General features: G+C 39.1%; 1 protein-coding gene and 1 pseudogene across 3 annotated transcripts in view; both read left to right on the forward strand.

Moving 5' to 3' along the window:
• Positions 1 to 26,138, forward strand: part of PTGER3 (prostaglandin E receptor 3) — a 250,471-nt gene that overhangs the window by 178,827 nt on the left and 45,506 nt on the right. The window contains exon 3 of one of the 3 annotated variants that reach the window (XM_043460977.1): positions 6,839 to 6,874. The exons of the other annotated variants lie outside the window; for them this stretch is intronic. Within the exon in view, the coding sequence (XP_043316912.1) occupies positions 6,839 to 6,859 (21 nt within the window). The 3' untranslated portion in view covers positions 6,860 to 6,874. Of the gene's footprint in view, positions 1 to 6,838; positions 6,875 to 26,138 lie in introns of those variants that run through there. 3 annotated transcript variants of the gene reach the window in all.
• On the forward strand, positions 14,076 to 14,822 carry LOC122436831 (annotated as a pseudogene).

Raw genomic sequence — 26,138 nt, forward strand, 5'->3', positions numbered from 1 at the left:
AATAGCAACAACAAAATAAGATAATTATATAAAAGGGATTTGTAGAGTGAAAGGAATAATCTTATTCTTCATTACCATTTTATTTGTCATGATTAGTTTTGAAGTGTTGTATTAGTGTCCCAGGGTTACTATAACAAATTATTATAATCTTGGTATTCAAGACTGCAGAAAATTCTTCTCTCTCAGTTCTGGAGACTAGAAGTCTGAAATTAAGGTGTCAGCGGGGCCAACCCCTCTCTAAAGGCCCTAGGAAAGAATCCTCTCTCAGCTGCTAGTGGCTGTTGACCTTGCTTGATGTTCTCTGGCTTGTAGCCACATTACTCCAGCCTCTGCTGTGTCTTCCCATCACCATCTCCTCTGTGTCTGTCTCAAATATCCGTCTCCTCTCCTCTTGTGAGGATATCTGTCATTGGATTTAGGACTCACACTGATAAGACATGATAATCTCTTCATCTCAGAATCCTTAACTTAATGATATCTGCAAATAGCCTTTTCCTAAATAAGGTAGCATATACAGGTTTCAGGAATTAGGACATGGACATATTTTGAGGGTAGAGGGGCACCATTCAAATCATTTTTAAACCAGATATTAAAAGTACTTCATTTTCCTTTAACTCAATATGTCACTCTCTGATTCATTAACTGTCATTACCAATATGTGAATTCCAAATTCTTTTCATGGTATATTAATTCCACAAGTCCGCCCTGCCTCATTTCCCAAATAACTACACAGAACTGTCTGCTGTTTTCCAAATATCTTCACATTTTGCTATCTCTGTGCCTTTCCATGTGCCATTTCTGCTGCTTCCATTTCTGGACTTGATCACTTTTTTTTATCCTCTTTTGTTAAATCTTTTTTTTTTAATTCTTTTTTAAGAGTCTGTTTATAAATGGAGGATAATTACTTTACAATATTGTTCTGATTTCTGCCACTTATCAACCTGTCAGCCACAGGTATATATATAGCCCTTCCCTCTCAAACCTCCTTCCCACCCTATCCACCCCCTAGGTTGTCATCAAAGAAGACTTCTCCTCTTTCCAAAGCTGCTAGATTCTTGGCTTCCTACTTTTGATTCTAACACATACTGCAGGCTGACCTTTACTGTTATAGTTGAGCATTTATTGGCTTTCCCGCTAGACAGAGCTTCAGTGTTATTACATCCTTGGGGTACAGATGGTGACTCATTCATCTTTGTACTACCCCCGCATGAAGCCCAGAACCAGGCATCTGGTAGGTCCTCTACAGAGCTTGGCAACCACCGGGAATGACTGGCGGCATTAGAAAGGTTGACTTATGGGCCTTTTTTTTTCTCACTTGGTAGTTTATTTTGTGGTAATTAACTTCTATCTATTCCAGGGTTTTCTTCTATGGAAGTATTTTTTGTTTGATGAAAAGTCTATAGCTTTACTATTAGTGATGACTGATATCTTACATCATGCTACTTTATTTATTTTTTTTTTATTTTTTGGTTTTCATTTAACAATATATTATGTTAAAATTAATACAGTATATTAAAATTTTCCACACCGCTACAGAATAGCCTCACTAATCATGCTACTTTAGTAAATGCTTTGCACGATGAAGGGGAAAGCCCATATAGAGACTGTGTTAGCCTTGCTTCTCTCCTCAGTTCTTAATCCTGTGCTTTGATTTAGGTTTTGTCTTTTTGAAGTTCAACATATTTGTTTTTCTGTTTACTTTCCCTCATTCCCTCAGGGGCTGTATCCCTTTTCAGTCTTAGATTCATACTTCAAAATTAAGCTTGGGAAAAAGTAAACAGAAGATTGAATGTTATGCATGCTGTATGCTGTGGGTGCATGCATCCCTGCATGGTTTCTTAAAAGATTTCTTAAATGAACACTTCTCAGATCCTCCTAGACATACTCACTTAAGTACTGGACTGCAAAGCCTAAATCCTTTGAAGGAAAGAGACAGTCTGTTGTCCATCTCTATAACCTAGATGCCAATACAGTGTCTGGCACATAATAGATAGTCAAAGAGAGTTTGATAAATCAATGAATGTGAGTGCCTGTCTTGGGAACTGGCCAAACATCAGAAGACAATGGAAGCTTCTGATTTCACCTCCCTACTAAAATACCCACTCAATTTTGTGATGGTATTTAATTGAAATCATCTGTCCTTTTTTCAACAAAATATCTGGAGCAGTCCAAGCAAAAGCTTAGTTGAAACCAATGCATTTCACAATTCTTGTTTTGTGTGAAATGCTTCCATATGAAAAAAATACAGATGATCATGCATTTTCTTAAGCTCTCCCAGGCTTACTTTGGGAATTTAAAGTCTGTTTAGGTCTATGGGGATTTGAGTAACAAAATAGAAGGCTACCTACCACACTGTAAAAGCAGTCTTCAGAAGTCATCATCTGCCAGTGTCCCAAGTTTCAATTACAGTACGTAAGCCTCTAAAGCCCAGAGTGAGTTGTCCAGGTATTGCCCAGGAGATTACAGGGCCTTTTCTCTCAGTTTTGTTTTGTAACTGTTTTCCCAGAGACCTGGGCATCAGTCTCATCACATGTCAGTGCTTTTCTCAAGAGGAGTCCATTTGAGTTTCACGAGACTATTAGTTCCTAGTATATACCCTACACTGTGTCTAAGCTCACCTCCCTGTTTGCTCCCGTTAGTCTAACTTCCAATAGTCAAACATCAACACAATCAAGTTCAGGACCTCACCACGTTATCTCTTGGGCTTGGAGAAGTTTAAGATAAGTGGATTCATGCATTATGATCACTTCCCAGTACAAACTTGACATTCTTCATAGAGTATACACAGTTTCATAAGGCAGTGGTCCACTGTAGAAGGCTGTGCTTCCATCTCTCACTTCTTCTTTATGGCCTGAAAATTGAAATACAGAGCTGAAAGACAATTATCCTGTTAATGTATGCACCAAACTGAATGCATTACATTTCCTGTCTCACTTCAGACAGGAAACAAATAGGATCTTAAAAGAAATGCTTCACATATTGTGTTCACAGTCTCTTTCCTCCCTCAGTTCATCACTTATCTACAGTTATAATATAAAATTATCAGCAAAAAGTTATAAAAGCATATTCAAACAGTCTCTGATGATTCAATCCACATTTTCCATCACTCAGGGCCATCAGTTAGAATAATTGGCTCCCAGTAAACGCAGCTGACATGCAGAATGGGAATGCAAAGCCGCCATTCAAGGTCAAGCTTGTTGTATACATAGCAGAGAACAATGCCATTCCCCCTCCACTCCCCAACTTGTTTGCCCACAGAGAAGGAAATATTTACTGTCCATGATAGGAGCTTGGGATTTGGCAGTGATCTAGCAGAGAAATAGAGACAGAAGTCTGTAGAGTAAGAAATAAAATTAAATTTAACCTGAAACAGAGTTTGTATCTAAAGAAACATGCTAAAGAAAATTAAGGAGAAAACTGGTAGCTTTAGGGGTCCTTTTGAAACCCAATGCTGCACCTCCATGGGTAAGACTGCAACCACTGAGACGTGTTCTCAAAGTCCTTACTTCTCAAAGATCACTCCGGATATATCAAAATTCCTCCCATCACAGTCACGGTATCTAGAAAGTCTGCTGAAATGTTAGAAAGAGTCTAATAATGATTCACTAAAAGACATAGTACAATTACAGTCCCCAAATATCTGGTGGGAACTTTATATATTTTCTCTCCCAGGTTATTTTTTCACCCTTGCCTTCTCTTTTCTTGTCTTTTCATTTTCATCTCTTAGTGGTTCAGGTTTTCAGCATTTTTTCTTACAACAGTTATTGTAATAACCCTGCATAATGCTGTTTCTACTGCAGTCCAACTGATCCTTCACACTAGTGCTAGTATAAACCCAGATCTCACTATATTCATTTCCTGCCTAAAGTTCTTAAAGAGCTCCCCATTGCCTGCAGGGTAATTTCCAGGCAGGAGCATAAAATCCTTTCATAATCTGGCCTGTGCTCATCTCTTCCTACCCCTCAACCTCTCAGAATTTGCAGTTGCTCTAAGTACAGTTGCTCCAGGCCTCTGCCTATGTGATTAGCCTGGGAAACTCTTCCCCTGAGGCTCAGCCTGGGTGCCATTTCCTTTAGGAAATCTTCTCCAGTTCCTGGAGTGAGTTATACGCATTGTATGTTACCAAAGCAACTGGTTCCCTCCCTTTATTGCAACTACTCACATTGCATCCCAATTGTAGGTATACTTATCTGTATCCCTCACTAAACAGTAAACACGTGAAGGCAAGGACTGTATTCCCAGCATTGGGCAGCACATGTTAGTTACAGAGCAGGTGTTTAACAAATATTCCTTGAATGAATTCACATGTTCTTACTGGGCCAAATTCTTCCCAGTGAATTTTCACATATTTCATGTTTTTTACTTTTTCCAGTAACAAACTTACCCTGTCCTTTTATACAGGATTGGTCCAATTCTTGAAGCATTCTTCAAGTGTCAGGCTGAGGTATAGGAGAACATTATTACTTCAGACATTTCAAGGAGAGAGAGTAAGCTTGGATGGAAAGTGGAAGAAGAAAGGAGAGATAGAAGACAGAATAAAAGAGAAATCTTAAGACTTTGTTCTGATGTAACAGCATAGTTCTCTCCTTATTTGAAATCCCAGAGGAAAAAAAGAAACATGAGATGGTATTATTATATAGTGTTAACTCTATAATATGTTCACTATTCTATGTGCCTCCATGCATTCCATCCTCAAAAACACTCAAGAAGATCAGTATTATTACTATGCTCATTTGAGAGATAAGGGAACAGAGGCACGGAGAAATTATTTGTCTAAGGCATATAGCTAGTAAATGGCATATAAGTCTGACTCTTTGCAGCCCCAGGGACTCTAGCCTGCCAGGCTCCTCTGTCCATGGGGTTTTCCAGGCAAAAATACTGGAGTGGTTTGCCATTTCTTCTTCCAAGGGATCTTCAGGACCCAGGGATCAAACCCATGCCTCTTGCATTTCCTGCTCTGGCAAGCAGGTTGTTTACCACTAGCCCCACCTGGGAAGCACAGTAATTGGCACAGTGATGATTATAAACCTAGGCAGTCTGAAACCAAGACCCTATACTCATAACCACTATACTAGGTTCTTTTTACATGATGCAGTTCATAAGCAGAGAGGAAAATATCTGAGCAAGCTATAGCAGTTGCATAGACTTCAATGGCAAACTAGTCATGAGGAGAGGCTTCACTGGGGAGGTGAGGAATGACCAAGTCTTAGAAGAGTAGGAATTGACCAAGGTGTCCAGAAGTATAAAAGTATTTTATGAAGAAAGAATGATAACTGTAAAAGTGAAGAGGATGTGGAGAAGAATCTACATCTTGGTGTGGAGCCCTATTTATGACTGTAAGTTAAGTGAAAGGGAGAGGAGAAAAATAGGAAGACCAAGCTGGGCAACAGTGTGGGTTGCCTGGGTCCACACTCAGTAGGATTGGCCCAGGTTGCCTAGCAGGGATGTGGGGGGCTCTGCTTTGATAAGACCAGAGTAGCCCTCACATGAAGAAGCCTCACCACAAGCCTCACCTAGGCACTTCCCAGAGCTTGAGATGCTTGGGAAACACTAAATATATACTATTAGGTAGGGTAAGATATGTGCATACACAGCTTTCCCATTGCCCCCTTTTTATATCAGTGAGGACATGGGGAACAAATAGATTAAATGGCATAACCAAGATTGTACAACTTCTTAGCAGCAAGGTTAAGACTAGAAACTAGGAGATACAGTATCTTTATTTGAAGAGCTGATCATCTTTCAGGAAGATAAAAATCAAATACATAAACACACTGATATCAAAAAAACACAAACAAGTTATACCATTTAAAATCTAAGTGTTGAAGAGTTGACTGAGTAAAGACAGGAACTTGGACATCTGGGCATCTTCTTGGACCAAGTTAGTTTTAAAGCAGGTTTTGGTGAGGTGATGGACTTTGATTGGAGACATAGAGGGACTAGGAGAAATGAGTTTCTGAATGGGGGAATGTCTTATGATACTATGCTGTATATACACCCATTTGGTGGGTTTTATGGACAGGCAGGTTTAATATGGAGGAGACATGAGACAGAGACATGGGAGTCATACAGAAGGTCAAGCAGGTGGATTTATCAGCTATGGAAATGGACAAGTTCAATTATCTGAGTCCAAAGGTCCTCCAATAGTCATATATGGATGTTAGAGTTGGACCATAAAGAAGGCCAAGGGTTGAAGTATTGATGCTTTTGAACCACGGTGTTCGAGAAGACTCTTGAGAGTCCCTTGGACTGCAAGGAAATCAAACCAGTCAATCCTAAAGGAAATCAATCCTGAATATTCATTGGAAGGACTAATGCTGAAGCTTAAATTCCAATATTTTGGCCACCTGATGTGATGAGTTGACTCATTAGAAGAGACCCTGATGATGGGAAAGATTGAAGGCAGGAGGAGAAGGGGACAACAGAGGAGGAGATGCTTGGTTGGCATCACTGACTCAATAGACATGAGTTTGAGCAAGCTCCAGGATTTGGTGAAGGAAGCCTGGCATGGTGCAGTCCATGAGGTCACACAGAGTCAGACATGACTGAGTGACTGAACAACAACAGCAAAGTGTTCCCATCTATAAAATGAAGTTTAAGATTCTTGACACATATAATTTATAGAGTCATTTTGTGACAATGGGTCCCTGGGTCTCCTTTTTTTTTTTAATTATTCATTGAATAAACACATGAATAAATAAATGGGTGAATTTCAGGTGAGATTTTTTTTCAAGTCCATCTAGAAGGAATGGAAATGTGGCACTCACCAGTGGATTTAAGCATGATCTGCTAAAAGATAACTCACTGTCCATAATGTCCTCTTGTGTACCTTCCCTAGGAGGAGAAAGGAAAAGAGTAAGAGTTCCCAAGACCCATGAGGGATGAGGACTCTGTGATGAATCAAACAGAAAAAGGAAGAGGTATTCCACAGTCTTTGGGCACCTATCCTCAACCTTCTGAGAATCACCAGCTCCATGGATAGAAAAGCATTTGATCCTTATATTCTATACCAGGAGCACCTAGAGTTTTACTTCTACTCTAACTACATGGAAAGAAATCCAGAATCCATATTTGGAATTTCAAGTAAAAGTGAGATGCTTTCTAGGTTTGGCTCCAAAACACCTAAGTATTGCTCCTGTTTATTCTCTACCTTTGAGGCGAATCTGGAAGGCTCCAATCCTATAGGGACCCTGATGACTTATCAGAAAACTTAGATAAGATATTTTACAGTATAAAATAGGACATAATTTCATCTAGTTTAAGGATTCTAAGACTTGGCACTTTTAAGATCTAGTAAAATTTCATAAAGCAAAACAAAATAGAAACAAAAATATAGAATTGGCCTAGGGTGGCCGTATTAGTTTGCCAGGGCTACTCTAACAAATTACCACAAACTAGGAGGCTTAAATAACGAGAATTTATTGTCTCTCAGCTCTGAAAGCTAAAAGTCTGAGATCAAGATGTCAGCATATTGGGTTCCTTATGAGGTTTGTGAGACAGAATCTGTTCCATGTCTGTCTCTTAGCTTCTGGGGTTTGATGGCAATCTTTGGCATTCACTGGCTTAGAGATGGCATTCTCTTGTCTCTTCACCTCTTCTTCCCTTTGTATGTGTCTGTCTGTGTCCAAATTTCCCCCTTTTATAAGGACGCTGTCATATAAACACCACTCCTCCCCCAATGCCTTCATTTTAACTCCATCATCTGCAAAGTTGTTGTTGTCCAGTCATTAAGTTGTGTCTGACTCTTTGCAACCCCATGGAGTACAGCATGCCAGGCTTCTTTGTCCTCCACTATCTCCCAGAGTCTGCCCAAACTCATGTCCATTGAGTCAATGATGCCATCCAGCCTCTGTCGTCCTCTTCTCTTCCTGCCTTCAATCTTTCCCAGCATCAGGGTCTTTCCCAATGAGTCAGCTCTTCACATCAGATGGCCGAAGTATTGGATCTTCAGCTTCAGCATCAGTCCTTTCAATGAGTATTCAGTATTGCTCTGCAAAGTCTCTGTTGCCAAATAAGATGCCATTCACAGGTGCTGGGGATTAGGGCTTCAACATCTTTTGGAGGGACTAAATTCAACTGATAACAATGGCCAACTCGTAATTCAGTTATGTAAGGACATTCAGAAAAAAAACCCTGAAGTCTGTTATCATCACTATTTCAGAATGAAGATAATTTAACCCCCAAATTTTTAGGAATCTTATTAACTCACCACAAAGGGCAGCCTTTCCCTGAAAGAGTAGCTGCAACCTTACATCAACCAACAGGAGTACATGGACTGTGCGGCTTCTACTTCCTATTGCTCCCTGGGTTGATGGGGACTTTGACACAGGTGGGCAGGGATCTGTGGAAAGGGTTTCTTTGGTGCATTTTGTTGAGTACAACTGCTTGAATACTGCTGAGACCTGCTTTGCAACCACCTCAACCTGAGCTTTGAAACTACAGCTCTTACATGCAAATGAAACAAACTCTCAAGTGGTACACTGTTCACACTTCACCTGAGATGATGTGAGACCTGGTTGGTTTCCTGTTTGTATTTTCTTCCTCAAGTATGCTATGGGCTGTTTCTGTGAAACAGAAATTTGTTTTTATAAACTCTCACTGCCCCTGCGGAGCATTCTAACACATCTTTGTAGTATCTGAAATCCAAATTACAGCTTTGCATCTCCTTGCTTGGTTTAACAAAGTGATGTTAACCACCCCTTTCATTAGATCTTGAATGAACAACTTTGAAGTTTTATAGGAGAACTAACCACTATTCAAAGGCAATGATTGATCATAAGCAACCACTTGAATTCTGAGACCCCTCCCCCTTTCTCTTATTTACAAGCTTGCTGGAACCTACAGAATACTAATCACATTAACTGTGGATTGTCGATATTCATGACCAGTAGTTGACCTACTCAGAAAGCCCTGCACATAAACAGAGGATAGACTGTAGACTGTCAAGTAGTTTTAAGAAAAAAGAAAAGGATGGGTAAAGTTCATGGCTTACCTTTTTTTATATATAATTTCTCCTATTTGTCATTTCTTTTTCAGAATTCTATCCCTTCACTCTTAGTGCTGTGCAAAATTCAGAGTTGAAATGTGAAGAGAAAATCTTTAAAGAAAGAAAAAATAAAGAAATGTTAAGAGAGTCAAACTGCAGGTGAAAAGATTGGACTAGGTGGTTTGACCTCATCTATGTCACTTTTTAGTTGCATAAATGAGGCCACAATATTTACTCTCCTTAAATCTCAGTTTCATCATTTATAAACTGAAATTAGCAACATCTACTGAAGACTCTTGAAAAGATTAAAGTATCTTTGGTGAGGAGGGGAGTGGGATACAGAGCGGGCTTTCAAGAAGCAGACAGTAAATTTATTAATAATGTACTTTTGCCTAAAGATGAAGCTTGACCCAAATACTGCAGAAATTGTGGTTCATGATAGCACTCCAAAAAATGAAATTTCTTTCTGAGCTGAGCAATTATGGAACACATTTTTTGAAAGAAATGATGTTTGCCTTCAATAAGATTAAAAAAATAACCAAATATTCTTCATATCAAACAACCAGAAGGATACTGCAACATGTCAAGTTATTCAAGGTCATCTAAAAGACTGGGAGTTGAATGTAGTTTTCTGGCAGACTTGTAGGATCAAAATGCTATTTGGTATTTAACATGGTTAAACTGGTGATTATCACAAAACTACATAAGAAATAAAATTTATCAGGTCCTTCAAAAGGTTACTTTCCATTCTAACCAGAAGCAAAATGTGCTTCTTGGCATTTGTAATTTCATTTTAGAATAGGGCAAAATATGTGCTTTGATTTTACTGTTACAAGTGAATTAAAAATTTTTATTTGAAGAATAAAATTGTTGAACTGAATAAAATGTTAAATAGGATTTGGAGAATGTAGAAGATGCGATTAAAATATCAGGGGAGCTACCGACAAATTCACTCTCTCAGTTGCCTTTCTTCCTAGCACTAAATGCACTTCTGACTGGAACATTTGGAGAATTTCACCTTGGCAGCAGTTTTCAAAGGCATTTTTCCTGACTTATTTGAACAACTTGTATGATAAAATCTCACCCATTCACGGAAAAGTCCTGATTCTTCAAGGAAGACTTCTTAGTCATATATAAGGCATCTCACATTCCTCCATGAACACTGACATATGAACTCAGGGACCTGGATTCTATATAATATAATGATTTCTCTCTATGATCTCGTTGCCTAACTGGGTAAGCCAGATGTTGGTGAAAGATCTGGTGAGTTTGCCTCATCAGGAAGTCACAGTATTACAGGGTATCTGTATACTTAGCAGAGTAAAAAGGGCTTCCCAGGTGGTGCAGAGATAAAGAATCTGCCTGCCAGTGTGGGAGATGCAAGAGACCCGGATTGGATCCCTGGGTCAGAAAGTTCCCCTGCAGTAGGAAATGGCAATCCACTCCAGTTTTCTTGCTTGGAAAATTCCATGGACAGAGGAGCCTGTCAGGCTACAGTCCATGAAATCTCAAAGAGTCAGACATGATTGAATGACTGAGCACAGCAGAGTAAACAAGACCCTCCACTACAATTCCTGGCACATTCCCAGACCCTCCACCACAATTCCCAGATGTTTCTGTTCCCATATCCTTCTCTACGTCATAGTCCTAGAGCTGAAACAAGAGGTAGTGGCCCTAGGAGAAGGCATCAGCCTGTTCTAGATTAGATCACACACTGCCACTTACTCAGGTTCATGACTTTAGAAAGGCCTGCATGGCTCCAAGCCTCAGTCTCCTCCATACTGTGGGGAAACCAATATCTACTTCACGGGGATTATTCTAAAATTAAGTTTGGTAACATAAGTATACAGTGCCTGATACGTAAAAGTACCTTCTCTCATCCTACCTGAAGAAGACAATGATCTTGGAGCTAATAAACTAGATTCAGTTTGAGCTGTTTTGTTTTATCCTTAGTTTAATTCAAAGTTGTACTCAGTAGTCATCAAGCATGAAAAAAAAAAAGTAGACCTTGTTTCTGCTTTCTAGGAGCCAATCACCTAACCACAGAAAGCACATCAATGAAATATTATTTAATATATATTTTAAGATCTGTTGTGGGTATGATATTAAGTTATCTGAAGGTTCTTGCTTCAGTGAAGGTCGCAATTAGTGGTGGAGGAAGACAGAAGGCAAGGTTGTGTTTATCCTTGGAGGGCCTGGTGTTATTTGTATGATTACACAGAACATTAGAGATGTACTTTCTCTTGTAGCAGTTTTCTGCGGTGTACTTCTCATTTGAGATGAATGGTCCTTGATGCTAAGGCTCATTAAATAGATGTCAGCAGGTGACAGCTACCACCTACTAAGCCCTTACTCTGAGCTGAGCACTGTGAATATCTTGTGTAAATCCCAGAACAAACCTGTGAGGTAGAGTTATTATCACCATTGTACAGATGAGGAAACACAGTCTTAGAGCAGTTCATTGATAGGCCTCAAGGCTACAGCTAATAAGTGACAGATCAGGATTGAAATGCAGGTCTGTTTGCTTCCAGTCTTTTTTCCCCTGAACCTCCAGGTTCTACTTTATCAACTCTATGTACTTCACACTAGAGGTCATATAGTTAGTGATCCAAAATACTTATTCATAGATTGATTATACAGAAATAAATTGCTGGCCTATTCAACATTGCTCAGGCCAGTTTGGATTTGCTCTACCCACTTATGTGAGATTTCATAGCGAAGATTTTGTTGATTTGTTGCAATCCCGCTTTTAAATGCAACTTCAAACGCTCTTGTCTAAGACTCACAGAACATGGCTCTTTTACTCAGATCTCCAAATTATATAAAGCATTTGCTAAGCATTGTTAGGACCTTTTGGGATCTCCCCTGATGATCTTACATTGGAATAATTTTTGCAATCTTCCCTTCCTTAGGCTATGAGTAAGATTGCAAGAAAGACTGCTATTTTTATGATTGTTGTTGTTAGAGAAAAAGAATGTTATGCAAGTCGGCAAGCTCTAAAACAAGCAAAATGGATCAAGAACACAGTTCCAGCCTTAGAGAGCGTCTGGTCTAAAACCACAAATGGATATAACATGGCTCTGACTAGCCTTCCTCTAACAGTCACAGACATCATTCAATGTCAACATATTTTAAAACTGAAAGGTTTTTTTTTTTCTTTTTTTAATGTATTTTTATTTTATTTTAATTTTTTTATGGCCACACCACTAGGCATGCAGGATTGAACCTGGATCCCCTGCAGTGAAAGCACAGAGTCCTAGCCACTGGACTGCCAGGGGCGATTCACTTTTATCAGTTAGAGTGAGAGAGAAAGAGAAAATCTCTACAAAAGGTAACAGTGAAGGAGGGAGGAAAGGAGCAGGGCTAGTTAAGCCTTTAAAATTCACTGAAATGTTTCTGGCTGTTTTATCAATAGTTATTAATAACTGTCAGTCTAAGGTCGACATCTCTAGTAACAGGTCAAAGTGTTAGTCATTCAGTTGTGTCTGACTCTTCCGACCTCATGGACTGTAGCCCACTAGGCTCCACTATCCATGGGATTCTCTAGGCAAGAATACTGGAGTGGGTAGCCATTCCCTTCTCCAACGAATCTTCCTGACCCAGGGATCAAACCCAGGTCTTCTGCATTGCAGGCAGATTCTTTATCATCTGAGCCACCAGGGAAGCCCAGTGAGTGTGTTTATATCAAATAGGAATACAAGAAATGCATAGCAAAATCAGATAGAAATAATTTTGGATTATTGTTCCTTTATTCTTTCATTAAATGATTGTTAGTTGAGTGCCTGTGTGATGAACGATAGTCCACGCCTGCTAGAAACTCATGATCTAAGGTCAGAAATAGAAAAAGATGGAGTGGGGTAAGTGGGGTACCACAGTGGCATTGCCAGCTATACAAGAATTCTCATCTCCTAATCCAACCTGGTAAAAAGTGAATTGCAGAAGCCCCTCCTGGAGAAGATAAACGGGAGCTTTGCAAGATGAGTAGAACTCATTGCCTCAAAGAAGCAGGTTCCAGAGAGGATAGCTTGTATTTAAAGAAAGTAATAGGGCTTGAGTTTGAACTTTGTCTTAAGATGAGCGATTGAAAGATTATGACTAGGAACACAATAAAGCCATTTTATTTTGTAGCAACGTGGAGATCAGGTCAGGGAAGGCCATGTTTGAGAAGGAGAGCTGGCTGTTACAGTAAGAAAAAAAATACTTGTCTGGGAGGATGGATATTTAAGTGATAAAATTGGTAAAATGGCATAAATGGCTAGGAAATGATAAGCTGGACTCTGGCAGATAATTAGATGACAGTATCATTTAGCAAGATAATAAGGAGTTTGAAAAGGATGGCACTCAAGGTGAATGGTAACATGAAATAATGGGGCAATATTTGTGTGACAGTTGTTTTTATGTCTACTTCTTTTATCTTCAACTATTTTGTAGAAGTTAGAAGATTGATCAGGGGATCATTTCAAATCTCAAGTCTACGACTTATTGGCTTTCTGATCATAAGAAAACTGTTTATCCTCTATAAGCCTCAGTGTTCTCATTGGTAAGATGATAACAAGAATGCCCATGTCAAGGGGTTGTCATTGGTAAGGGTTAAAAGAGAAAATGCACACAGAGTGCCTTCAAGTGAGTGTTGAAGAATAACAATGCCAGTTATCATTACCACTCTTGCCATTGTCCACCGAATGCTCACTGAATTCAGGGTCTACATTTGTTTCCTTTGACTTTGTGCCCCAAGGGCTTTCCCTCATGGTCTATAATTTTCCATCAGGAAATAATTGTTGAATTGAGCTGAAATGGTGGATGAGGAAACCAACAAGGGATTAATCTCCAAAACATACAAACAGTTATGCAACTCAATATCAAAATAAGAAAGGAAAAAAAAATAAAATAAAATAACCCAATCAAAAAAAATGGGCAGGGGAGCCGCGCGTGCGCAGAGGGAAAGCGGAATCTACACCTTCCCCGCCAGCGGTAGCAACTGCAGAACTGCAGGAGACAATCTTTCTAGACAAGGCTGTTGAGGAGGAGGGAGCGATTGAAGGGGGGGTTGACTTAGCGTGCACTGCGCCCCTCGGGATCGTTATTGCGCGTGAAACGGCTGCTTTTGGAAGGCTATTGCCCAGAAGAAAAGATGTTTGGTTTTCACAAGCCAAAGATGTACCGAAGTACAGAGGGCTGCTGCATTTGCAGAGCTAAATCCTCCAGTTCTCGGTTCACTGACAGTAAACGCTATGAAAAGGATTTCCAGAGCTGTTTTGGGTTACATGAGACTCGTTCAGGAGATATCTGTAATGCCTGTGTCCTGCTTGTGAAAAGATGGAAGAAATTGCCAGCAGGATCAAAAAAAAAACTGGAATCATGTGGTAGATGCAAGGGCAGGACCCAGTCTAAAGACTACACTGAAACCAAAGAAAGTGAAAACTCTATCTGGAAACAGGATAAAAAGTAACCAGATCAGTAAACTGCAGAAGGAATTTAAACGCCACAATTCTGATGCTCACAGTACAACCTCAAGTGCCTCTCCAGCTCAGTCTCCCTGTTACAGTAACCAGTCAGATGATGGCTCAGATACAGAGATGGCTTCTGGCTCCAACAGAACGCCAGTGTTTTCCTTTTTAGATCTCACATACTGGAAAAGACAGAAAATATGCTGTGGCATTATCTATAAAGGCCGTTTTGGGGAAGTCCTCATCGACACACATCTATTCAAGCCTTGCTGCAGCAATAAGAAAGCAGCTGCTGAGAAGCCGGAGGAGCAGGGGCCAGAGCCTCTGCCCATCTCCACTCAGGAGTGGTGACTAAGCTTTATGTAGACGGGGAGCAAAAATGATTTAAATTTTGGAAAACAAAGCAACAAAATGACCCTCCTATTTTTAATTTGGATACCTGCTATTCTGCCAAAAAGATGGATTTGTAGAATAGTTTTGAATGGGTTATTTTTCCTCCAGTTCCACAAACTCTGAAGCCAGTGAAGCTTACTAAGAGATAAAAAAGAAGTGTACATAATATTTAAGATGCTGAGTATTTCATAGGAAAGCTGAATGCTGCTGTAAAGTGCTCTTTAAGTCTTTTTTAAAAATCCCCTTCTAATGAATGAAATTAGGGGAATTTTCAGGGGACAGAGATGGGATTTGTTGTATGATAAACGTATGTAGTTTTAGTCTTTCTATTTTGAGAAGCAGTGGTTGGGGCATTTTTTAAGATGGCTGGCTACACTTGTTTTCCTTCATTATAATAAATTTGTCATAACTCAGTAAACATGGACTTGCCCCTAGAGGTAGTTGTTAATAACTGAAATATTAAGGTCTTGCCAAGGTTCTGGTGATTCAAACCTGTACTACTGAATATTAAGCGGGACAGACAGCTCTCTGGTGCGAATATCTTGAAGGAGCAATTTCTAAATAGGCAGAGGTAACCTGACTGTATATGTTGCATCCTGTGTCACCTCCCTCCATATTGATATTTGATACAGATTTTAATTTATATGAAACTTAAAAAGCAGAATCAAAACTTAAAGCAGAATCAAAGTTCCTCTTGGGGAAATGTCAAGTCTTTAGGAGAAGCAATCCTATATGAATAGTACCAAAGCATTACCACTTGGTAGAGAACATTCTCTATTAAAAATGTTAGATTATCTGAAAAATAACAATGTGCAAGTCTTTAGGATGGCACACGAAAACAACAAAGGTTAATGCTTCTTGGGGCACAGTTCTTAGAGGGCTTGCAAGTGTGTAAATAATTTATGTTACGTGACTGGTGACTTCACTGAAAAATCTGCACAATTCAGTTTTAGCTCTGGATTACTTCAGTTGACCTTTGTGAAGGTTTTATCTGTGTAGAATGGTTGTTTGACTTGTTTTAACCTGTTAGGGTTTTGGGTTTGTTTTTTTGTTTTTTTTTTCATTCTATATTAAAATTCTACTAAAAGAAAAGAGGTGTGTGTTAATGCTGAGTGGGTTGGTTTTGGTTTGGCTTCTTTTAGTCAGGCTTTCTGAACATTGAGGTGTTAGATGATACAGCCTAAATGTGGAGCTTTTCCATTCTAAAACCTTCATTAAAAGCCTTTTACTTGAACCCAAACCAAAGTACTATCTATTGCCTCTTTTCTAAAAGTACAGGAAAAATATATCACCCGTTTTCATAATGAGGAAGTATCGTTAGCCTCCCTGGTAAAACATGACTCAGTGCTTATTTTTAAAACTGGATTTTAAAGATTGGATAGTATACGTAGCAAGAGAGTGAGCCACTTTTTATGGGCACCCTATAGTTTTATAGTTTTTAATCAAAACTTAAAATTTTATATTTCTTCCTTTGGAAAAAACTACAAGCCACCATATGCACAGACTACACAGTGAGTTGGGTCAGTGCTCCCACAGACTTTGAGGTGTATTACAAGAACCCCAACCATTATCATCTTCCTCCTGAGTTATTTTGAAATTTTTTTTGTACATTTTGGCTGCAGTATTGGTGGTAGAATATACTATAATATGGATCATCTCTACTTCTGTATTTATTTATTTATTACTAGACCTCAACCACAGTCTTCTTTCCCCCTTCCACCTCTCTTTGCCTGTAGGATGTACTGTATGTAGTCATGCACTTTGTATTAATATATTAGAAATCTACAAATCTGTTTTGTACTTTTTATACTGTTGGATACTTATAATCAAAACTTTTACTAGGGTATTGAATAAATTTAGTCTTATTAGAAAAAAAAAAAAATGGGCAGAATATCTAAACAGACATTTCTTCAAAGAAGACATAGAGATGGCCATAATCACATGAAAAGCTGTTCAATATCACTAATTATTAAAGAAATGCAAATCAAAACTACAATGAGGTATTACCTCACATAGGTCAGAATCACCATTATCAAAAAAATCTATAAACAATACATGCTGAAGTGGGTGTGGAGAAAAGGACCCCTCCTACACTATACGTGGGAATATAAATTGGTATGGCCACTATGGAAAACAATATGGAGGTTCCTTAAGAAACTAAACATAGAACTATCATATGACCCAGCAATCCCACTCCTGGGCATATACCCAGAGAAAACCATAAGGTGAAAAGATGCATGCACCCCAGTGTTCACTACAGCACTATTTACAGCGGCCAGAGCATGGAAGCAACTTAAATGTCCAACAACAGAGAAATGGGTAAAGAAAATGTGGCACATATATACAGTGGAATATTACTCAGCCATATAAAGAATAAAATAATCCCCTTTTGCTGCAACACAGATGGACCTAGAGATTGTCATATTGAATGAAGCAAGTCAGACAGAAAGACAAATATCATATGACATTACTTAAATGTGGAATCTTAAAAAAAGATACAAGTCTTAAAAAAAAAAAAAAGGTATGAACTTATTTACAAAACAGAAGCAGAGTCACGGATATAGAAAACAAACTTATGCTTACCAGGGCCTTAGAGGGGAAGGGATAATTTGGGAGATTGGGATTGACGTATACACACTACTATATGTCAAGTAGATAACAAAAATCTACTGTATAGCACAGGGAACTCTACTCAATACTCTGTGTTGGCCTAAAAGGGAAAAGAATCTTAGAAAAAAAGAGAGTGAATATATGTAAGTATAACTGATTGACTCAGCAGTATACCCGAAACTACACAACATTATAAGTCAACCATACTGCAGTAAAATTATAAACAAATAAAATAAAGAAAAAATAAACAAACAAATAAAAAGAAATGGTGGAACATGAAAACACCAAATGAAGTTTCTTAAAGAGATGGAGAAGGATTCCTGATTGTTTGATGTATAACAACTTCAGTTAAATAAGTCCCACAGTAAAGGTCAAGAGTGACATTGGGGATGAAGGACAGGAAAACAGCAATGGTATTAATAAAGTAAAATGGAAGGTGGCTCTTAATAGTAAAGAAAGCAAACTGACCCAAGGGAAGGGACAAGTAGTCCTTGCAGACACATGGGGCTTTCAAGAGGAGTTAATGATCTCACATTTTCCTTCTCAGCTCAAGCTTCTACTAAGATATCACATCAGAAACCATTTAACAAATTACTTCAAGAAGAAAACCATAGGGAAAAAAAAAAAACAAAAACCATAGGGCATAAACTTTATGCAAAGACTTCTCTACTAGTCGAGAATATAAATCTATTCTGAACACTGATACATTGTTCAGCTGGCATCATAATTCTTGTTTTACTTTTCTTTCAGTAATTTAACTTTTTCTGAATATGTGCCATGTTAATCTTTATATATAAATAAAAAAATTAAAATAATTGCTTTTGCATCGTCAAACTAAACTTGTCCAGCAGAGGAATAAAATAACTATATTCATTATTAACTGAACACAAATAAAGTATAAACTGACAAGATGGAGCACAATCTTAAGTGGAGATTCTCTTGGTGAACTGGATTTAGATTTAGGGGAGGTTAAGATGCAAAAGGGCGATTTAGCGTAGACCTAGCTGGAATAGGTCAGCAGCATGTAAATTACACTAAGGTGACATGAAAAGAAGGGAAGGCTTCTTTAACACCAGATAAAGCCAGCAGCTCTCAAGCACTGTATCTTCTAACAAACCTTCCAAACTCTTGCAGTGCATGGCGACCCTCTCTAACCCAGGGCAGCTGCAAATTGTATGCACGTTGATCACAGCACAAGGGTGCCAGGGAGAAGTGAGGGGAGGATCCCTAGTGAAGTGAAGAAAGATTTTTTCCTCCTTTGCACAAGTGCATGGATAGCTAACAGCCCTGCTATATCTCATGTTCCACATTGTCTTTCCATTAAAAAAAGGAAAAAGTTCCCAAATACACAAGTCAAGGTCTACTTTCTCATTACAGAATAGCTCACATCTCTTTCCCAGCGTCTCAGGTGAATTTAAAAGCCTGGGAGGATGAATGGAATATGAGGATTGATGTAGGTACATTTGCTATTCCTGAGCTTCCCTACCCCTCCCTGTGGTTCTCTCTAGCATCTATTATTCATCCTTTAAATCGTGGGTTTTCAGAGGCTTTGGATCTGCCTGAGACGGGAAAAGATAATCTCCTGGTACCTTTCATGCCCACCAGATGTCTCAGGCAATACAGTCACTCCTGCTGCTTTTTTCTGCTCCATCAGCGGGCTTGTTGAGGGTGTTCTCTGTCTCACAAAAAAATCAGCTTGGAGAAAGGCCAGGGTACTGCTAGCCAGAGTACATGTTACAGCTCTGCTGATTTTCAAAGCGTCAACACCCACAACTGCGTGCTTTGATTACCACCAAAAGGAAAGAGAGATGGAGACAGCGTTGCTGCTTCATTGCTTTCCAGGCAGGATTAAACCCCCATGAAACTGTTTTTTCCCATCCTTTTTTATTTTTTCTTCCTCAGAGAGTTCTAAATAGAATCTTACATCCAAACATAATGGAAGAAAGAAAATATTTCTCTGCTCTTATACATACTCGTCTACAGTTTGTGTTTGAATATGAGTGTTGGCATATTAGGAAACAGCATAACCACCCAGCTAGAAAATGATAGCTGATGAAAATCAGGCGTCTCACATGTAAAACTGATTTTTTAAATCTGCTTTACTTTCTCTAAAGCATCATAGAGAAGGCATCAAGGAGTTGCAAAATTTAAAACAGAGAGAAATTATTTAGGGGTTTCACTGGAAAATGGGCTTCCCTTGTGGCTCAGCTGGTAAAGAATCCGTCTGCAATACGGGAGACCTGGGTTCAATCCCTCGGTTGGGAAGATCCCCTGGAGAAGGGAAAGGCTACCTACTCCAGTTTTCAGGCCTGGAGAATTCCATGGACTATGTAGTCCATGGGGTCACAAATGACTGAAGGACTTTCACTTTCACTGGAAAATAAGTTTCAAGAGCAATAAACAAATCTCACATAGAGGAACTAGAACTGAACTGAAAGGAAGCCAACCGTAGCTACTTCCCCAGCATAAGAAATATCAGAAAGCATGGATTTAGAAATGTGAGACTCCTCTTCCCCTCATCTACCCCACCAGCAAAGAAAAACAAAAGATGCTTCTTAGCAAGGACAAAATATCCATTTGGTTTGAAAGAATTATGATAATTATGACCCACTACACGCAGAATGATCAGCAAAAGGGCTTAGGGGTCAAAGTCAACCATCACCTGAAGCTTTAGCAAATAGAAATCCATACCAAGTCATATGTGAAAAACTAGGAAGAAATATATTTACTAAATTTTCCACTTTTAGATTGCACTGCTCTGTAGAATTCTAAGGGAAAAGAAGAAAGATCTGAAGTGCTTTTAGGGTTTATATGAATGTCCTTTCCCCATTCCAGGTGGTCCTAAGCTCTCACCACTAGCATTTCAGGGCACTTAACACCATGCTGCAAGCCTTCTGCTTGCACCCAGTGGCAAAATTGTAAGCTATTTTCCTAAGACTTTTGGATTCTTCATTATCTGTCCCAAACTATCTTCTTAGTCTCATCTGCAGGACCCTCATTCTCACACCACTGTGCTCCAGCTTTCTCCAGTGTTAAAGCATGCTTGCTCTTCTTCCTTAGTAGTAAGAGGTGTTTAAGAACTTGGACTCTGGGGTTAGACAGACCGGGATCCAAGGACCAGCTCTCCCATATACCCAGAGTGTGACCTTGTGAAGTCATTTCAGTCATTAATGAATTAATAAATTCAGCAATATTTGTTGAGCCTGTAATGTGTGCCAGGCTTTGTGCTGTACATTGGGAATAGAGTTTTTTTAAAAAAAAAAAAAAGCAGTGCAAAAATTCTTGCCCTCACGAGGCATTTATTCTAGTCGGGGGAGACTAGTTGGGAAAAAATGTGTGATACATGTCATGACGAAAAACCAAGCTAGGTTAGGACACAGAGTGCCACAGTCATGGAGAGGAGAGAGGGTTGTGTTTTCCACTGGCTGGTCGAGGAAGGTTTTTCTGATAAGATGGCATCGGGCAAAAACCTGAATGAAGGAGGGAGTGATGCTTGCAGATATCTGGGAGATGGCATTCCAGGCAAAGGGATGAACAAAGAGCATTCCTGTTATATTTGACACGCAGCCAAGAAGGGGAAAGATGGTGTTGGGTGTCAGATCCAAGAGTGGTAGGAAATGGTATCCCAGAAGAGTGAGGGAAAAATTATGTAGGATCTTGAATGTATGCTAAGAACCTTGGGTTTTAACACAAGTGAGAGGGGAATCTGTTGGAAAGTTTGTTTACAGTGCTTTCATTATCTGATTTGTGTTTTTAAAAGCTCACAGAAAGACTGGGTATAAAGCAATGGCAGAAGCAGACAGACCAGTTAAAAGGCTTCTGCAGAAGTTTGAGGGATGAGAACAGCTTTGACTGGAATGGTAGGGGAGGAGGTGATGCTCTGTGGTAGGATGATCCCAGTGTCCTCTTTGGGAATTGCTCACCACTGTTGTCATATTAAACAAAGCTGCTGTTATGATTATATGAGGTTCAGTAGTGTAAAATGCTTGGGGTAGTTTTGGCATCTAGGAAATGGTTAACAAAAAGACAATGTTATTTTTACTATCAGGCTCAGCAGAAATGTCACCTCTTTGAAGTCTCCCTCATCACTTATTTCCACCCATCCTTATCACCAGCACAATCTTTCCCTTGTTTTGCATTGCATGTTGTACATACCATTGCAAGAGAATTATTATAGCATGCACCCTCATATTTATGCTTTGCCTTCTCAGCTAGAATGTAAATGTGAAGAAGAGGGTTGTTGTTCAGTTGCTAAGTCGTGTCCTACTCTTTTGTGACCCCATGGACTGTAACCCACCAGGCTCCTCTGTCCATGGGATTTCCCTGGCAAGAATACTGGAGTGGGTTGCCATTTCCTTCTCTAGGGTAATCATCCCCACCCAGGAATCAAACCCACATCTCCTGCAGTGCAGGCAGATTCTTTACCACTGAGCCACCAGGGAAGCCCCACCCTCACCTGTACCTCCGCTTAATTGTTTGGACCAGTCATATCACTTAATATGTATTACTTACTTTGCATACAAAGTTATTAAATTTTTTGCATTTATATCTTGATTCCAATTAGATCATAAAGTCTCATCAAACAGGAATTTTATCTTTTACTCTTCATATGTCTGAGTACTATGTACATTCATGAATCAATTATTATTTTGTTTCATTAAAAGAAAAGCTTAGTAAGTAAAGACACAGAATAACAAGAATGATTTGATAGAAAGTGTATGGCATTTTTTGATGTACTGAGTGAGTGATGATGTTAGAATATAATTATTATTGCTTCAGAGAAGCACAAGCCAGAGGAATTTTAGAATGCTTTCAGAGTCACAGGGACTATAGCAGGACATTTCAGCACTCAAGACTCATCATAAAAACTAAGCTATTTCCTTGTTAAAGGCACTAATAGAAAGTCTGACTCTAGAACCAGATAGATTTGGACTCTCGTGTTTTCAGGAAAAAGCTAGACAAAATGATGAAAGATACATAGAATTCAATGGGATGTCATTCGACTATCTAGAAGATTTGTAGTCAAATACAGTAAGAATATAACAAATAGAGAAGATCTCCCTCAAGTTCCTATCAACAGGAACTTAGATATTTGGTGGCACTTCTGTAGGTAATAAGGCATATAGATATCTCACCTAGCAAATTGTAAGCAAAATTCTATCAAGAGATATAGCAGCTGGGGGGGAGGGGAGGAGGGGGGCAGAGGGAGCCAGATCTCTGTAAGGGGACAGAAGCATTAGATATATACAACTTGAATTTGAAGGACACAGGTGATGAGACCATTCCCAGTTGGGGAGTGTATTAGCTTTTTATCATTAGAATCTTAGCAACTTACAACCACACAAATTTATTACCTCACCATTCCTGTGGAGGAACCTGGGTGTGGGTTAGCTGGAGCTTCTGCTTAGGGTCTCCTCAGACTGAAATCAAGATGCCATCCAGGGCTACAATCTCATCTGAGGCTGGAGCAGCACTGAGGCATGGCCTCTTCCAAAGCCAGCAGGAGGGACCCTCATTGCTTCTTACCTCTTTTTTAAAAAAATTAATTAATTTATTTTAATTGGAGGTTAATTACTTTATAATATTGTAGTGGTTTTGCCATACACTGACATGAATCAGCCATGGGATGGGTGTATATGTGTTCCCCATCCTGAACCACCCCCCCACCTCCCTCCCATCCATCCCTCAGGGTCATCCCAGTGCACTGGCCCTGAGCGCCCTGCCTCATGCATCGAACCTGGACTGGCGATCTATTTCACATACGGTAGTATATATTCTTATCTCTTTTAAGGCTCACCTGATTAGACCAGGCCCACTCAGGAAACTTTTTCCCATTTGATTAACTCAAATTCACTACCACTGGAAATGTATTACATCTGGGAAATTCCTTTTGCCATATAATACAGCATTCACAGACGTGATGGACCATCTTATTCACACAGTTCTACCTACACTCAAGGAGAAAGGATTATACAAGTCACAAATACCAGGAGTGGGGCAGAAGTCTTGGATGTTATTTCAGAAGGTTGTTTACCTACAAGAGTGGGGACCAAGGGAAATAGGGCTCATTGTGTCCCAAAGGCATTGCTGATAAAGGTCCAGTCATGTCTGGTTGGTAATTTTTGTTTTGCATGTGTGTGTGTTTAGCTGGATTATAATTGCTTTACTATATTGTGTTAGTTTCTGCTGTCCAATGAGATGAATCAGTCATTACTGTACATATATTCCCTGCCTCGTGACTCTTCTCCCCCTGCCTCATCCCACCCCTCTAGGTCATCACAGAGCAATGAGCTCAGCTTCCTGTGTTTATAGCAAGTTCCCACTAGCTATTTTACATGTAGCAGTTCTGATTTTTAAGAAACCTTCGCAAGCCAGAAGGCAACTCCAAGAATTACTTAGGAAAGTAACATCAAAATTATATGGAATGATGTAACACTGCCTTTATCTTTTAATGATGGTATAATTTAGTATTATGTATAAAAAATCAAAATGTAAAAATCAGTGTTAAAATATCTGCATTTAAGAATCTGTGCTTATTTTGAATTTTAATTATTTGTGCTATTTATAAAAATTAGGCTCATTAGAATAACAAGTCAACTTTGCAGTTTCAAGTTAAAATGAGTATTGAATCATTGCTTTAGACCTGTAATTTCAGATTGAAATCTTACTTGAAACATTTAGGAGAATTTAATGTTCACCAGATCTGTAAATTTAATTTATTTGATTTATAAGAATTACTTAAGTTCTTAGGAAGTGTGTTAAGTCATGTGATTAAGGTACTTAAGAAAGGAAGTAAAAATATGTGACATTAATAAATGTGGCTAAATGTTCAAGGAATTTAATTAGGTTGTAAAGTCTTCCTTCAAAACAATTATAAACTTAGTAGATTTATGGATAGATTAAAAAAATTTATAAACATATAAGCTTAAGAAAAACAAGGGTTTCAAGTGAGTTGAATACTAATTTTGCACCACAATAACCTTCAGTAGTTCTTTTCTAGGCATAAAAATTGCCCTCAAGAACATAAAAATATTCATTTCTAATAAGTTTCAACTCTACCATTTTGTATGACCTTTGTTAAGTCACTTGACTTGTCTTAGCTTCAGTTTCTCATTAGCATCATGTTAACATGCAGGGTGGTCCTAAGGAGTAAACGAGATACTTTGCACAAAGTGCTTGACACATTTAGAATCTCAATAATAAAAGCTTAAAGAAAAAAAGAAATTCAGTTCTTTCACTAAACATAAGGGCAGAAGTATTGTTTACGTTCCATCCGGCCACCAACAGTTTAAATTTCAATCCTCCATATGCTTTCTCCAGTTCAGTTCACTTGTCCAGTCATGTCCGACTCTTTGTGACCCCATGGACGGCAGCACACCAGGCTTCCCAGAATCACCAGCTCTCAGAGCTTGCTCAAACCAATATCCATTGAGTTGGTGGTGGCCTCCAACAAGCATATCCTGTCATCCCCTTCTCCTCCTGCCTTCAATCTTGTCCAGCATCAGAGTCTTTTTCAGTGAGTCAGTTCTTCACATCAGGTGGCCAAAGTATGGGAGCTTCAGCTTCAGCAACAGTCCTTCCAATGAATATGCAGGACTGATTTCCTTTAGGATGGACTGGTTGGATCTCCTTGCAGTCCAAGAGATTCTCAAGGGTCTTTTCCAATACCACAGTTCAAAAGCATCAATTCTTCGGTGCTCAGCTTTCATTATGGTCCAACTCTCACACCCGTACATGACTACTGGAGAAACCACAGCTTTGACTATATGGACCTTTGTTGGCAAAGTAATGTTTCTGCTTTTTAATATGCTGTCTAGGTTGGTCATAGTTTTTCTTCCAAGGAGCAAGCATCTTTTAATTTCATGGCTGCAGTCACCATCAGAAGTGATTTTGCAGCCCAAGAAAATAAAGTCTCACTGTTTCCACTGTTTCTCCATCTATTTGTCATGAAGTTATGGGACCAGATGCCATGATTTTCGTTTTCTGAATGTTGAGTTTTAATCCAGTTTTTTCACTCGCCTCTTTAACTTTCATCAAGAGGCTCTTGAGTTTCTCTTTGCTTTCTGCCACAACAGTGGTGTCATCTGCATATCTGAGGTTATTGACATTTCTCCCAGCAATCTTGATTTCAGCTTGTGCTTTATCCAGCCTGGCATTTTGCATGATGTACTCTGAATATAAGTTAAATAAGCAGGGTGACAATATACAGCCTTGATGTACTCCTATCTCAATTTGGAACCAGTCTGTTGTTCCATCTCCAATTCTAACTGTTGCTTCTTGACCTGCATACAGATTTCTCAGGAGGCAGGTGAGGTGGTTTGGTATTCGCAACTCTTTAAGAATTTTCAACAGCTTGTTGTGATCTACACAGTCAAAGGCTTTGGCATAGTCAATGAAGCAGAAGTAGATGTCTTTCTGGAATTCTCTTGCTTTTTCTATGATCCAACAGATATTGGCAATTTGATCTCTGGCTCCTCTGCCTTTTCTAAATCCAGCCTGAACATCTGGAAGTTCTCAGTTCATGTACTGTTGAAGCCCGGCTTGCAGAATTTTGAGCATTACTTTGCTAGCATGTGAGACGAGTGCAATTGTGTGTTAGTTTGAGCACTCTTTGGCATTGCCTTTCTTTGGGAGTGAAATGAACACTGACCTTTTCCAGTCCTGTGGCCACTGCTGAGTTTTCCAAATTTGCTGGCATATTG

Source organism: Cervus canadensis, chromosome 2 (assembly GCF_019320065.1).
Source record: "Cervus canadensis isolate Bull #8, Minnesota chromosome 2, ASM1932006v1, whole genome shotgun sequence".
NCBI lineage: Eukaryota > Metazoa > Chordata > Mammalia > Artiodactyla > Cervidae > Cervus > Cervus canadensis.